The following is a 15,632-nucleotide window of genomic DNA, read 5'->3' as shown; positions in this document are numbered from 1 at the left end:
AATCTAAGCCAGTCAATGTTCATTTTACCTGGTGAGCTGAACGGAAATAAAAATAATTTTTACAAGATTAGGTATGAGGTGAGATGGTACAACATAGAATGGTAATATGATGAGTGAGAAATTACAATGGTTTGACTTACTGCTATATTCTCAGTTCTGACGGTTTTTAAATCCTCGAATAAGGTGTGTTAGTTGTTTTGTCAATTAATGACAAAAAATTGGAAATATTTCTAAATTATATTTCCCTACATTGAAAAATTCAACGAATATATCAAGTGTGAAAAAAGATTTTCAAAAGTTTTCTCTCATCACAACAATTGACACATGATCGGTAATGATGGTACGATTATCTAATCCCAATAAACTTATTACTGTTAAATTTTGATTTATAGTTATTGTTAAAATTTTTTCATTTATAGGATTCGAAATGTTTTACACTCACAAAATATATAGTGAAGGAATGGAAAACTGAAACTATAAACTAATTGTTAGATGTGTGCTATTATAGAGAACATTTTTCGATTATCATAGAATTTTGTACGACACATGTGCAAAAACTGTTTTCACTCGGTTCATAATGTACTTTTCGAAATTATGTTTTGATTTTTTATTATTCATTTTATTTTCAGGAGCCAGATGCTAGTTCATGTTGTTGTGGATCCTCAGTTGTGTAATATTTTACGGCCACATCAGAGGGAGGGCGTGAAATTTATGTACGAGTGTGTAACAGGAAAGAGAATTGATAATGCCTTTGGGTGTATTATGGCAGATGAAATGGGTCTTGGAAAGACTCTTCAATGCATCACATTACTCTGGACTTTACTTAAACAAGGTGTTACTATTTCCATATTTTGATCAAGGACTCGTAATTTCTAAAACACAATTCCTAATATGAAGTTGTCATCAGCGTAGATAATTATTCCGCTAGACTCTAAACTCTGGAGTCTAGAGAGGTAGTAATTGCACGGTATTTAGGGTGGATGTAATACAAATCAAAATATCATTACAAACTTCTTCACAACGACACATCTTCGATAAATTCATTTTTAGTGGTTTATTGGTTATAGTTAACGCAAAGAAACGGAATTTCGAATTAAAATTCGTACATCGTGTAAACCCGATCCATTATAGCCATTTCTCGCTGATCTTTATTTTTTCGGCTTTTTTAAATCATGGTTTATTTGTGCTAATAAATGATTTGTGGAGGCCAGGTTCGAATATTTTCCATAACGAAGCTAAAATTGAAATCAATGAGATAATGTTCGACGGGCTATACATGTGGCTATTCTTAAAATGTAAATAAAATGATGTAAACTAAATCTTGATTTGCAGGCCCGGAAGCAAAAGGTTTAATTGAAAAAGCCATCATCGTGGCTCCAAGTTCTCTAGTCAAAAATTGGTACAATGAAATATTTAAATGGTTAGGAAGTCGTGTGAAGCCGTTAGCAATTGATGGCGGTAGTAAGGCTGAGATTGACTTCAAATTAACTGGATTTATGAAAACCTTTGGACGTCGCTGTGTCAATCCTATATTAATTATCAGTTATGAAACATTTCGACTCCACGCATCCGTATTACACAAAGATGAGGTAGGCCTTGTGCTTTGTGATGAGGGCCACAGGCTTAAAAATTCCGAAAATCAGACTTATCAGTCTTTGATGGGGTTGAAAACAAAAAGAAGAGTTTTGCTCAGCGGCACACCTATTCAGAATGATCTTTTGGAGTATTTTTCACTCGTCCATTTTGTCAATCCAGGATTGCTTGGAACTGCTCAGGTAATAACATATTTTTTTCCACCTTTCTACCTTTATTGAAGAAATTAATTGATTATTTGACAATTGTAAACGTATGTGAGGCTTTTTTTTCAAATAATGTATACAAAATTTCAATTTTTCATAAAATTACATATTCATCGCCAAATCTTTATTACTCTACAACAGATTTATAATGACATAAATTGACTTGCACTTTCAGGAATTTCGCAGAAAATTTGAGAATCCAATACTCCGAGGCCAGGATGCAGCAGCATCTGACAGTGAACGTACTCGAGCCCAAAATTGTCTAGAAGAGTTAGTAACAGTAGTTAACAAATGCCTAATTCGTCGGACAAGTGCCCTCCTCTCGAAGTATCTTCCCATCAAGTATGAGCTTGTGGTCTGTGTCAAGATGACGCAACTCCAGAACTCTCTCTACAAAAATTTCATTCAGAGCGAGGCTATTCGAAAATCTATGTCAAATCATGAGAGCGAAAAGAAGAAAGGTGGTACACTGTCAGCACTGTCAGCCATTACCCTCCTAAAAAAACTCTGTAATCATCCAGATCTTGTCTACGAGAAGATTCAACAGAATTCGGAAGGGTTTGAGGGTGCTTCCAAACTTCTACCCAAAAACTACAGCACAAAAGAGGTCCTCCCAGAGTTGTCAGGAAAACTGATGGTTTTGGATACTCTTCTAGCCTCCATCAAATCCACAACAACGGATAAAATTGTTCTAGTCTCCAACTACACTCAGACCCTCGACCTGTTTGAAAAACTCTGTGCAAAGAGAGCTTATCGTTATGTACGTTTAGATGGCACAATGTCGATAAAAAAAAGGGCTAAAGTAGTAGAAAATTTTAACAAGCCAGATTCGGGCGATTTTATCTTCATGCTGTCTTCAAAAGCTGGTGGTTGTGGGCTGAATTTGATTGGGGCGAATCGGTTAGTAATGTTTGATCCAGATTGGAATCCTGCTAATGATGATCAGGCAATGGCCAGGGTCTGGAGAGATGGACAAAAGAAACCTTGCTTTGTTTATCGTTTCCTTTGCACTGGAACGATTGAAGAAAAGATTTTTCAGCGTCAGGCACACAAGAAGGCACTGAGTTCTACTGTCGTGGATCAGGAGGACGATGTCTGCAGACACTTCACGTTAACCGATCTTAGAGATTTGTTCAAGTTGGAGGAAAATACAATGTCGGATACACATTCGAAATTTAAGTGCAAAAGATGTGTCAATGGCATGGAGATTAGAGGACCGCCAGAAAATTCTGACTGCAACTCTGATCTTTCGGATTGGAGGCATGCCCATATGCCTAGGCATTTACCAGATATTCCTCTCAGGCATTGTTGGAGCAGCGGCATTTCATTTGTCTTTCATCATCGTTCTGCTGAAACTGTCAAGGAGCAGCTTGGACAGGCAGAGAGAACGGCAGAATTCGAATCAACATTCATCGAAAAAAATGACTGAATTTTTTTCGCTTTCGAAACTATTTTCTACTCATCCCCATTTAGTCGTTCTCTTTCTCTTTGTCTGTACAAATTGTTGTAAGGTGTTGCCGAATTCTCGTTCAAATTTCTTGCAATATTGTGCGAATAATTTGATAATCAAAATATTAATTGAGATGGTGAAATATGATATGTATCGTATTTTTCATGACGCACGTCAACCCTCTGATAGATAAAAAATAAAATCTCATATGTTTTGCAGGATTTGAAGTTACGGAAAATTAATTAAACTTCAGTTCTATAATGAATTCAAGTGATTAAATATGGCAGTGGACATTGTATATATAATATAGGTCGTAAATAAATTTCTGGCAATTAATTACATTTAACTGCATTCGCCCATCTTCGTCCTTAGTTATCCATTATAAGCTTCTCCACGGAATGAAAAAAAATGTGGTATTAGCCATCCGGTATCAAAATCTATCTGATGATCAGATAGAATTTAATAGTCTATTTCTTGAGATAGAAAAGTTTTCTTCTCTTCAAGAAATAATATAGTTTGTGTTCCGTTAAGGAGACTGGTAATTCTCCCATATTAAATTCTTATCGACTTTCATTTGAGGTATCATTGGTACTGAATTACTTTCATATTCTCAATTAACTATAGAAAAAGGTAATAGAACCATCGATATCAAAAAAGCTGAAAAGTATTGGAAGTTTCGTTGACCTTTTTCTAAAAATTTGCAATGTTTCTACGAGATTTTTGATAATTAGGAGAAAAATGTTTGTCCTAATCTTTGAGAACCTTTACAATAATTTAACTCCATCAACTTGCTTCGTAATTTGGCAACAAGGAACAACTAATTAATTTTTTACAATGATTCTCTACAGCATGTTCCGTTTAGTATTATTGAAAATTGATCTTTAGAATTATGAAAAAGGTAGATTCGCTGTTTGCTATTTGTTATTCTACTTGCCATTCGCTCTCTATTCGTTGATTATCAAATAAATAATTATTGATGACGTTCTCCTTTCTCATCATAACGTTGATATGACCTGATATATATATTGTGCAATATAATATTGCTTGAAATAAATAATTTTTTGAACTATTATTATTAATGATTGCATGTTTTTAATAACTTAAATATTTTCCATGTATTGAAAAAAGAACTTCTATGCCATAATTGATATTTTCCGGTAAAAATATTGATAATCATCAACGTTGAAATAATTCGAGTTGCAGAAGAAAATTGATTCGACGCACAGTAATAGCCCCCCGATGTAGGTGAATAAAGTTCAACCGGTCTCGTTGTGGAGCGTTTCCAATGACTTTTCAATGTTCAGAAACAGGACATTAATTTCCAGCATTTAGAGGGAATATTTAAATTAATGTCTTCAATCCTGAAATTCAAAAAATGTCATGTATCACGAATAATTGAATTTAATAAATGTATCAATAATGATATATTATTATTAGCTGGAAGAGATTTGAATCTTTCATTCTTTTCGACAAATGAAAAGTAAGTGATTTTCCAACATCTTGTATGGTGTAGATATTATGATTAGATATAATATGTTATAATATGAGATCTCACTAATTTTTTTGATAAGAATTAGTTCTCTTGAGAAAAGGAAGGAATCTATAAATCCTCGTTCTAGACGGTATATGTATATATATGCATATTAATATTGGAAATTTTAAGGTTTTCGGTTTGTCGGGAATCGGAATTGAGATGGTAGCAATATTTTCCGGGAATAACTTGCATTTTCGTTTATGATTAGTTTCAAGTCGATGGAAATTTATAAATGCAATTAGTAATGAAAAGCACTAAAAGTCTGTGAAAATCTAGAATTAGATAAGCCGCTAAACGTTTGAAACTCATGTAATTGGAAGGGGTCACGCAAAATTTTTCAGCAGCTGTGATTTCGAAATAAATTCATGAGATTTCCAACAAGAGAAAAAATTATTTCAGTTTTTCAGGATTTTCAGGTGCAATACCTCATCAAATTTTTACCAATTGAGTAAAAAGATGATTTTTTTCTCGTAATATGGACAAAATATTGAGTATTTTGGGCTTTAATCGTTTGGTAATGGCCGTAATGGCGAATGAAATGTTAGTGAGGTAATGTTAAGAAGGTATAAAATATTTGATGAGTCGATGCTTTTGAAATGATTAATAAGGTGAATGATTGGGTGGATGGCATGGGGGATGGGGCATGGTTGGGATGGTCGGCATGGCCGGGATGGCGTTCACTGGATTTTTTTTCATTTTTCCTGTTGATTGCCAGGAATTTAGTCGGAAAAGGCAAGTATGGCTGGGTTTGGTGAGAGGGCTGAGAGAGGTGAGAGCCATCCCTTCTCCAATGATGAAGCGCTCACGTGACGATAATATCGCACTCCGATTGGCTGTGGTCCCTCACCATTTCTCCCACTGCTGAAAAAACGGGGAGCGGCTGGGTGGCCTCGTCATCCATTCCGTTGCTCTCGGTTGCGTCTCAGAATAGTTCCAGATGTGCCCATGTTTAGTTAATCTTTAAAGTTTTCTCTATTATCGATTACAATTTAATCGCAACAAAAATCACCGCAAAAACCAGAAAAGAAAACAAACTTACAAGAATCAACAAAAAACATCCGAATAATCAATTCGCACTCGCCTTAATTCGACCAAAGAACCGACCATGTTGTATAAATTTGTCCATCTTTTGCATAATTAAATCGTCGAAGGATACAATTAAACTCCAAAAATCGCAGCCATCGATAGTTATTTCCATCTTCGCAACATCGTTATTTGACACTTGACCTCTCCAAACGCGACATTACAACAAAATAACCTCTAAAGTAATCCGTACGAGGCAAAAAGGCGCAAGTTTAGCAGAGTTTCTGAGAGAGTCGAGGGGGTATTGTCCAGTGGAAGCGTAAGAAAGAAAAGCAAAATCATCGTAAACTCAATGAGAGCTTGCTTTAACTGTCCGAAACGGTTTAACGGCTAAAGAACCATCGTATCGTGTTGAATTTTTCATCATCAGCATCATATATAAATAATGGGAAATAAAAAATAAAGAAAAAGAAAAAAACGAAAAACGAAGAGAGATTACGACGGAAACATAAAATGAGTCATTATTGACACGTACGCACCGCATTGAGTTGAAGAGGGGATCACGTGACGGGTGGGTTACGTTTTGAAGGATAGGAGGGCATATATATATATATATACATATATATATATATATATTTTTTTTTTTTAAAGAAAATACGGTGTCCCCTTTCTCGGCCGGCCCTCGCCCCTGAGCTCCCTCTCGCCCCTTCTCTGACCATTACATTAACGTACATCGTGAGAAAGTACTCGGTGGTACTCGGTGGTACTCGGTGGTACTCGACCTGGCCACCGCCACCGGCCACGTCAACTACAATGACGTTGTTTGTCGTCGGCGGCCATCTGAGCATACAACCATTCAAACAGAACTAAATATAAAAGAAGGGATTTTTACCTTCATCTTGAATCATCATTATTGATCCAAGAATTCAAAATAACGAATAACAAAGTGAAACCAATAAATGTCAATATTTCAATTGAGTGAAAACAATTGGGAAAAAAAAGCTAACACTGAATTACGGATTCAATGGTGGGGGAAAGAGTAATAGAGGACAAAAAAATAAAAAAAGACATTTGGGAAGAGTAGAGAATATACTTTTCCATTTATACTTGCTCTCATTTGAGAGACTGGTTCGTGCTTTTACAATTTCTGAAGTACTGAGCAACTTTAAATAATGAATATTTGACGAGATATGGTAAAAATTAAATTGATGAAGGTCGAGTGTCGCGTAGATTTTGTACTCGAGAATATCAGTGGCGGATATTAGATATTGATGTAAATAATTAAAATAGTAGGGAGAACTTACTTTATGCAGTCGAGTCTCGATCGGCGGTGATAATAGGAGTTTAATTGTTCATCGGGAAAAATATTTATTGAATTTGGATAGGTTAAAAGGTCGTAGTCGAATATGGCACTAGAGAGTGTCACCGCGGCCGAAAGACTGATCCAAAGGTTTGCTTCATTCTCATTTTCTTTTTTGAAAAAAAAAAAATAAGTAATTAAAAAAAATGATATATCGAACACAACGGATTCGATCGTGGAGGAAAAATATCCATATAATGAATATATATATTTTGCCTTATTTTCTTAAAGATGTATAAGGTGGCATTCTCACCGCGTGAGCATTGTCATAATCAAATTAATCAAAGTTTTTTCATTTAATTTTCTTTCCTTCTGCCTCATGAATAATATTCATTGCAAATTATTTAGAAATTTATATTTTTCCGAGTTTTCCGATTTTCACGGAATAATAATGATAATAGTGAATATTGGAGCAACGGTGTCCTTCAATGCGTTATGCAATGTTTTGCATAGGGAGAAACCAATAAATGATTAGTTTCGTGAAAAGTTGGTTGGTTGGTGCGTCAAGTGTATTCCACTTGGTTCTTTACGAAAAAGTCAATACGCCATTTTCATCGATTTTTAACCGGAGTAGAACGATATGAGAGTTACACACAGCAACACTCTGTAAATAAAAAATGTGATTTATTTCGGGCGTTTTAATATTTTTCAAAAGGAAGGATAAATAAAAAAGCATGTTTTCCTGATTTATAATTTTATATGAATTTTCTCTTCACGGTCGAATACGTTAGTAGGATCATACTATATAACTACTATAATCAGTCAGACTCTTGAACAACAGACCTAAAAACATCCGTCAGGATGCAAGAAACAGAGTAATAACATGATGTCACGCAACTGACCCCTCTTGTTCTATTATCGCTGTTCTCAATGTACTTCAATGTTCAATGAATAACCCACCCAGTTCTGTTCAACTGATGGACGAGTAGGGTGATAGTATGACAATAAGAAAATACACATCATATTATTCACCATTTACAAGCACTATTGCTTTCTACTTGAACATCTTTTCAATCGAATGAAACTTCTCATCAACAACTTTATGATATTTTTCTCTGCTCATGAAATGGTGATGTTCATCAAATGATAACTAAAATGATGTTTCATGATGTCTTATGAAAAACGATGATAATTATGCAACACTTGATGATTATAAATGAAATGAATGATGCTTCACAGAAACTGGTAAGAAGAAAATCAATTTCCAAGTTATTTCCTCAGTCGAAAATGCCCATTAGTTATCATTTTTTTCTTTATACTTATTAATTCATTAATTATAAAATATTTCGAATAATTATCGAGTGATTAAAAATGAAAAGCTTCCGTGGTTTATTGGGCGCTGTTGCCATTAATAATTGAACCGAATAATTAATACAGAGGTAGTATAAAATCCAATTGATTTTTTTTTGCTTTCTTTTCCAAGACATTCTGTATGAATTTTTATTTAATCAATTTGACTTCGAGGTTTTTATTGATCGGCTTAGTTTCACTACCAGGTGCTTGGCTTTGCAGTGAATGATCGATGTTTCTCAACTGAGTAGTACGCCATCGGATCCTGTTACAGTCCAGTTTACCATATATATTAGCACAGTATTTTCAATTTCGAAAGAAAGTACTTGACAGCCGAGTTTATTCTTTTTTCTTCATGAAAAGTTTGAAGAAAAAATGGAAGGCATAAATAAATCAATCTTATGGTAGTGTCGTCATAGTCGTTGACTTGATAACTATTCAAAATATAAGATGAAATTTTCACTTATACATTTGTAGAGTAATGGACAAGTATTGTTCAGAAATAATGAGCTATATGAATGAAAAATTTTTAACAATATTAATACCAGCAGGCAAAATTTCTTGTGCTATTCATATACAAGGTTGTATTGATGAATTGATATGATGGGGAAAATTAAAAGTAGTTGATGTTTAGATGAAGATTATTCCAGCATCATTCATTAGCGAACATCATCGTTATTATCGTAATATTACCGCTTGATGGAGCAGAGAATAATATTTATCAAACGAGCGATTAAGATCTTCAGAAATAATTTTTTTTTTCATAACTAGCAATGCGGCTAATGATGATTTGGAGGATGGCGAAATTCCTTCGGATGAAGATGATGAGCCTCTGCCACCTCCAACACCAGTTAAAGCCCCTGATCCAGCGAAAAGCTCAAAGTCCGAGTCTCATAGGGACAGAAATTCGGAATCCAAGTCGAGTAAAAGTAAGAGTAAATCATCGACTAGCACTACTGTTAGTGGTACTGGTGGAGGTAAATCTGACAGATTTACAAAGTATAAAAATCCATCGGAAGATTGGGCTGGCGATGTTGAAAAGGCTATCAAAGCTGCTTTGGATGGAGATAATAATAAAGAGGAGAAAAGCAAGGGGAAAGGTTCTTCAAGTAGGAGTAAAAATAGGAAGCGGAGTCGAGATGAAAAGGAAGAGGAACGAAATAAGGACCAGAAGGTTTGTTTAATTTGTCTTATATATAAGTGGAGTGACGAGGGCCTGAGGGAACGTATAATACATGAAATTCTTTATTTGCCAATTAGATATACATAATTGAAGATACTATAAGGAGTATCGTGAGACAAAAAATCTATTTGACCAATTTTTTGGGAAAAAAAAGCAAAACAGATTTGGGAAATATGTAGATGAGGGGATTCATTTTATTGAAATTCTAGTGAAGTTATAGTTAATATTGTGTACAGGTATCAGGTTTTCCAAACGATTAGTTGACGAATTTTTCTAATTTCTGGGATCGGTTTTTCTCACTGTATTCACTTCAGTTTTTCAACATTTTCTCGAAAAACTTGTGGAAAACCATCATCCAATAGGGTAGTTCAATCGATTTTCCTACATCTCGACTTTTTATTCATGTACAAATTTCGCATGAAGGTTCTGACTCTGCCTCTCGTAATGATGAAACTTCTGTCAGGAAAATATGCCCTTAATTAACATTTTTATCATAAATTTTTCGAAAAAATTCAATAATGTTATAGTAGCTCCGATCTTACCAAATTTTAACTTTCGATCTTAATTCTTTCAAGACTTGTCGAGCATGAAATACTTTGATAAAATAAAGAGAATATGCAAATAAGTGTACTTCCTGATGAATTAGAAATAGATATATATATATAGAATTAGAAATCACGTAAAAAAATGAAAACGTGTTTGAGGCCCAAAAAGTGGGCAAGTACTACTTCCACTAAATTACTATTACTAAATTTTATTCTTAGAAGAAGGATGCGTATCGAAACGAAATGAAATCGAATTCTTGGTTTTTGGAATATGCAGTTTCGTTCCATGCAATAATTAAAAAATTGTTCAACTGATTTGAATGTGTTTCTTCAAAAAGTTTAACTTGATAACATATTTTTGGAGATATTTTGATTCTTTGGTTTTTGATGCCTAAAATTCATATACCTACTACTCTCACTATGAAAATTTTATTACTACTCAGAGACATGAAATTGTAATTTGCCATAGAATTATCTTTTATTATCACTATTGTTTGTATTGCAGTGGATTTGCATCGAATGAATAATTTCCGAGATATTTAAGTTGAAGGGCCGCATGGTTTTCAGAATACGATTTGTATTTCAGTTTATTATATATTTTAGGCTATTAGCAGTGAATTCAAACTAAAAACTGATCTTCGAAAGATAGTCCTTGGCGACCTTAAATGTAAATTTCGGAGATAGTTATTTTTTACATGGCACTGAATCAATTGTTTCATATTATTGATATAATTGTATCTGCAAGCACTACACATAATGTGATTGAATATAGACCAGTAATAGATGAAACACTCTAATTCCCTGCTCAAATTATTCACGACTGAGTAACATAACAGGGAAAATAACATTGTGGGAATGCCTGATCACTCGAGACGTCCATTCGTAACCAAAAGTCTATCAAATCCAAGTTTGCTCTCCGTAGCCATACGAGATCGCTGTTTCTAGTATGCCGCACAGAGTTGAAGTTAAAGACTTATTGATTTTGTCACATTTTTTGAGGAGGGCCGGGGGGGGGGGGGTTAGGTCAATGATAAGACTTTCCTGATTTTGAGGGTATTGATCACATTGTACAGATTATACAGATTATCGACGGTAGGCTAAAGTATAAATGTGATGGTTTCTATATTTGAACTATTTTTAGAAATTGCAAAAATATGGGCAAGAATTTCCTGTCTGCATTATATAGTGTATCTTCGCCATAGGAATGATAACAATAGTTTTTAATTAATTTTCACAATTTTATTTCATACTAATTTTTATATTTCTATTTTTTTAATTTTCGACAGAAACGACGACTAAGTGAAGACGAAAATGGTAATGAAGACGAGGATGAGTTCATGTTCGTTCGAGGAGCTTCTCCAATAAACAGGAAAGATCTCCATGACGGGAGTCCACCTCGACGTTCCCACGAAAATGACAACTTTGATAATAACTCTGATAGAGATTCAGAGGAGCGATCGAATAGACATCGTGACGAAAAACGTGTCAGTAATCGTGGTTCCACTCCTAGACGATCAGGGAAAAATGAACGGACCGGGAAAAATAAAGGGAGAGGAAGTGCGCGGAACGAGCGCAATGGAAGGCGGAATCAAATTACCGATCATAATCAGGATCCAGACTCAATCTGTTTATATTTTATGCAGGGAAAGTGTCATCGAGGTGACGATTGTCCATTTTCGCACAATGCACTTCCTCCTAGAAAAATGGAACTTTGTAAATTTTACTTGATGGACTGCTGTGCTAAGAGGGATAAGTGTCTTTATATGCACCATGACTTTCCATGCAAATTCCATCATACTGGACTTAAATGCGGAGCTGGTTCCAATTGTAAATTTTCTCACGAACCTCTCAATGATCAGGTGAAGAATATTCTACTTAAACATTTGGAAACTGCACCGAAAGAGATCCTGGGTGACTTCCCGCGACTAAGTCGGGAAAGCGCTCTTATGATGATCAATCATACAGCTCGAAATCACTCCCAAGGTCTCGAGGATGATTCGCAGAAGATTCCGAGTCTTTTTGACGTCAGCCTCACTTCCCCGAATGCTCAAGGAAACACTTCTTCCACCGATAAAGACGAAGACCTATCTGTGGATTCACAGAAGCGTTCGAATTCCTCTAAGGAAAAGAAATCTGCTAATAAGAAAACTCGATGGGGTTCTGACGATGATCGTGTCCCCTTAGAGCAAATAGTACTCCTACAAACAGTGAATCAACTCGGCCTGAATTTGCCCAACGTTGCTTTGAGCTTAGCAATGCAGCAGCACCAACAAATGCAGCAGCGTCTATTAATTCAACAATGTATAGCAGCAAATATGGACTTTTACAATGAGATTCAGGGGAATGTGCTATTAGAAGGCAAAACAAAACTCACGGATGGTTTAAAGGACTCAGAAGAACTTACATCGAAATCTTCAGAGGGTCATCTAATCTCGAAAGATATCGATTTGAGACAACTCTTAGCAAACGCAATGCCTAAAACTCCTCGTATCCTAAGTCTAGCTGAAGAAGCAGCGAATCTCTCAAAATCCAAATTCGATGAAGAAAGTGATCGCGAAGAAGAATCAAACCTTGTCATCGAAGTTCCAGTGGAGGAAGATGATAAAAATAAAGACTTGGAAGTGGATAAAAAATGTAAAGCTCTTGAAGACGGTACGAACTCACAGCTAGATTCAAGGGATTCACCTGTGGCAAAATTATCTGCTAGTGGTCGAGAAACTTCAACAAACCTGCCAAAAACTGCCCAAGAAATATTTCTACGGATTCAACAGCAACAAAAAGCAGCCGGAGATACTCTTATTACCTCTGACGAAAAATTAGCAGTGGAGAATGCCTTGAAAGACCAGGAAGAATGGTATTCCGATGAGTCGGACCGTGATAATGCTGCTGCTGCTGCTACTGCTGCTGCTGATGATAATGATGATGGTGATGATGATGATGATGATGATGATGATGATGATGGGCATGGTAATCTCCAGATAGTTTTGAAGGATAATCAAAAAGACGAGAAGAGTGGAAGAGACAATCAATACAGTTCGATTGAAGAAACCCCCTCCTTGCCTTCCATAATCTTACCCCAACCAGCACCTATCGTTGATAAACTCGGGGATTTGAGTAAAATAGACATTAGTGCTGAAGTAACTAAGCTCTTGTCTTCCATAAAACCTCCACTTAAACGAATTTTTGACGACTCTTCCAAGAATGATGAAAAGTCGAGAACAAACTCACCAGACTCATCGGAGACTTTGTCTTCCGCAGTTAAATTGGAAAATGAGGTACTTAGTCCTAAATCTTCACCTACCACCAACACAGCGACAGTCTCTCGAGATCCTAGGATGTCCAGAGATCCTCGTCAACGAAGAATAGAAGAGATTAAATCTACTAGTCCATCTATATCGGATTTGAGAAAAACAGATTCTAGGACACTAAGGCTAGAAACGAGTATTTATTCATCTGGGATAACATCAACGGATTACACACATGGAATGGATACAGATTTTCGGGCTAGAAGTGATCAGGATCATCGAAGAAAGGATATGGATTTAAGACAACGATTTCAGGACTTTGGGGATACAGATTTACGAATAGGAGGCTTCGAGAATGGCAGATCTGATGTCGATTTAAGACAAATGTTGACGTTACCATTTAAGCCTGCCCCTTCTCATATACCTTGCACTGAGATTGACGCTAGTATGGCTTCACATTTGCCACTATCATATAAAGTCTACGTAGTGGACATACCGAGGCCCAATTACACTGGTTTAAAGCTAACCAAGAATGATGCAGCAGTAAAACACGATCCTAGACTACGTAAAATTTTTAGACTATCTAATAACGATGCACCCGATTCTCCAATGTCGCCCCCTCAAAGCAAACAAATACCTGATACACCAAAATCCCCGCCGCAATTGCGAGCTGATCCTAGGAGAAAAACTCTGGAGATATCTAATCAAATTCCTGGCAATTCAATGATATCAGGAATGCCTCCGAATTCTGGTGATCTTTCAATTGGTTTAGGGAGTTCTGTAATGCCAGGTCCAGTTCTCAATATGGGGATGGCTCAGAGTTCAATGCTGGGAGGGATGAACTCTATTTCTGGGATGATGAATATGCCTATACAGCATACATCAGGGATGCCCATGGGGATTTCTCAAAATGGTCCCTCGATGCAACAAAATCAGCTAGGACTTGATTCAAGGTTTATTCAGAGGAATGGAGGAGCTGGTTTGCTCGGTCCAGCCCCTGGGTTGTACTCTGACGTAGGTCCGAATTATGATCAACCTTTTGCGGGCAATAATTTCAATAATTTTGGATCCGGGGCGAATGAAACAATGATGGGATACGGCCCATCGAATCAGATGAATTTTGGTAATAATGGGCCTGATTGGGTAGGGAACAGTGGCGCAAACGCAGGGAGAAACCGAGGAAGAGTGCGCAGAAGAAACAGAAATCGCTCTAACCCCAATAATTCGAGTAGAGGGAACAGATCACCTCAGTAGGTAGAGTTAACTTCATGCACTACAACAAAAATGCAATTTTCCAACAAAGCTTGGATTTATTGATATTGAGTGAATTGTTAAGGATCGCTCAATGTTAAAATAATCTAGTGGTTCAATTGCGTATTAATCATTTTTGTAACAGGGTCACAATAAGTTCGTAATCAATGAATTATGAAGGAAAGCATAATTTGATTATTTTTACATCTAGATAATCGTCTTCTTTTTTGAGTACAATAATAAATGGTATTTGATTATCAGATCAAAATTGTCACAAGGTGTCATACTCTATCTTTAAACGTTATTTACAATCCTGATGGCTCAAGTATTTTTATTATTATTTGGAATGATTCTTCATTTATACTCTTGGTGCAAGTTAAAATAAGACAGATATGAGTTGACAACTTCCATTAGGTATTACAATTGCGTATTCATAATAAGTCATAACGTGAGATTGGTTGAATAATTTTATTTTCATTATTTATAACGTAAATATTGAATATGAATAACCGAACAGGCTGTTCACTTATGATAATGTAGCTGTAATTTCTAGGGATAATAAAATTTTATATCTTTCTGTAAATAGATGAAAAAAATTGTGTATATTCGATGATTGTATGTAACATCATTTCTCTCTTCTCTTCGACTATTTATAATATAGAAACGAATAATTATCAAAGAGTTGAATTATCTGCGACTATTGAAATTATTCATTTTTTATTGAAGTAATTAAGTAATTAAATCAAACAAATAAATGTACATTGTCGACATTGAAAAAATATATTTGTATAGATATAGACCTAACTGATTTTATATCATTATTTGTATTCCTATTTTGGGTTAAAAAGTGAGTAATGGACAAATATTGAAGGAAAACTAAAAATTTTAATTAATAAAGTATTTATCTCTAGACGGCCAAGTTTACAGAGGGAATATTTTTTGTTTAAAAATT

General features: G+C 35.4%; 3 protein-coding genes across 5 annotated transcripts in view; 2 read left to right on the top strand and 1 right to left on the bottom strand.

Moving 5' to 3' along the window:
• okr (DNA repair and recombination protein RAD54-like okr) overlaps positions 1-4,280 on the top strand; it is a 6,462-nt gene extending 2,182 nt beyond the window's left edge. The window contains exons 4-6 of the mRNA XM_011312122.1: positions 630-832; positions 1,333-1,775; positions 1,975-4,280. Coding sequence (XP_011310424.1) covers positions 630-832; positions 1,333-1,775; positions 1,975-3,228 — 1,900 coding nt within the window. The 3' untranslated portion in view covers positions 3,229-4,280. The remainder of the gene's footprint in view (positions 1-629; positions 833-1,332; positions 1,776-1,974) is intronic.
• LOC105270835 (uncharacterized protein C3orf18 homolog) overlaps positions 1-7,193 on the bottom strand; it is a 23,673-nt gene extending 16,480 nt beyond the window's left edge. Inside the window, exon 1 of one of the 2 annotated variants that reach the window (XM_011312043.1) lies at positions 7,111-7,193. The gene's annotated coding sequence lies outside the window, so the exon portion shown is untranslated. The remainder of the gene's footprint in view (positions 1-7,110) is intronic. The other variant, XM_011312084.1, reaches the window with a different exon arrangement.
• su(sable) (suppressor of sable) lies at positions 7,172-15,632 on the top strand. Of its 2 annotated transcripts, XM_011312136.1 has the most exons (4): positions 7,188-7,256; positions 8,346-8,351; positions 9,228-9,630; positions 11,471-15,632. In XM_011312136.1, the coding sequence occupies exons 1-4, from the start codon at positions 7,213-7,215 to the stop codon at positions 14,681-14,683; spliced, it is 3,666 nt and encodes a 1,221-aa protein (XP_011310438.1). In that variant the 5' UTR covers positions 7,188-7,212; the 3' UTR covers positions 14,684-15,632. The 2 variants fall into 2 exon arrangements, with proteins under 2 accessions (XP_011310444.1, XP_011310438.1); XM_011312142.1 differs by lacking the exon at positions 8,346-8,351 and having other exon boundaries at positions 7,172-7,256.

This window comes from Fopius arisanus, unplaced genomic scaffold (genome assembly GCF_000806365.1).
Source record: "Fopius arisanus strain USDA-PBARC FA_bdor unplaced genomic scaffold, ASM80636v1 scaffold00004, whole genome shotgun sequence".
NCBI classification, from domain to species: Eukaryota; Metazoa; Arthropoda; class Insecta; order Hymenoptera; family Braconidae; genus Fopius; species Fopius arisanus.
The sequence above is the reverse complement of the archived record's forward strand: the minus strand, read 5'-3'. Positions and strand labels throughout refer to the sequence as shown.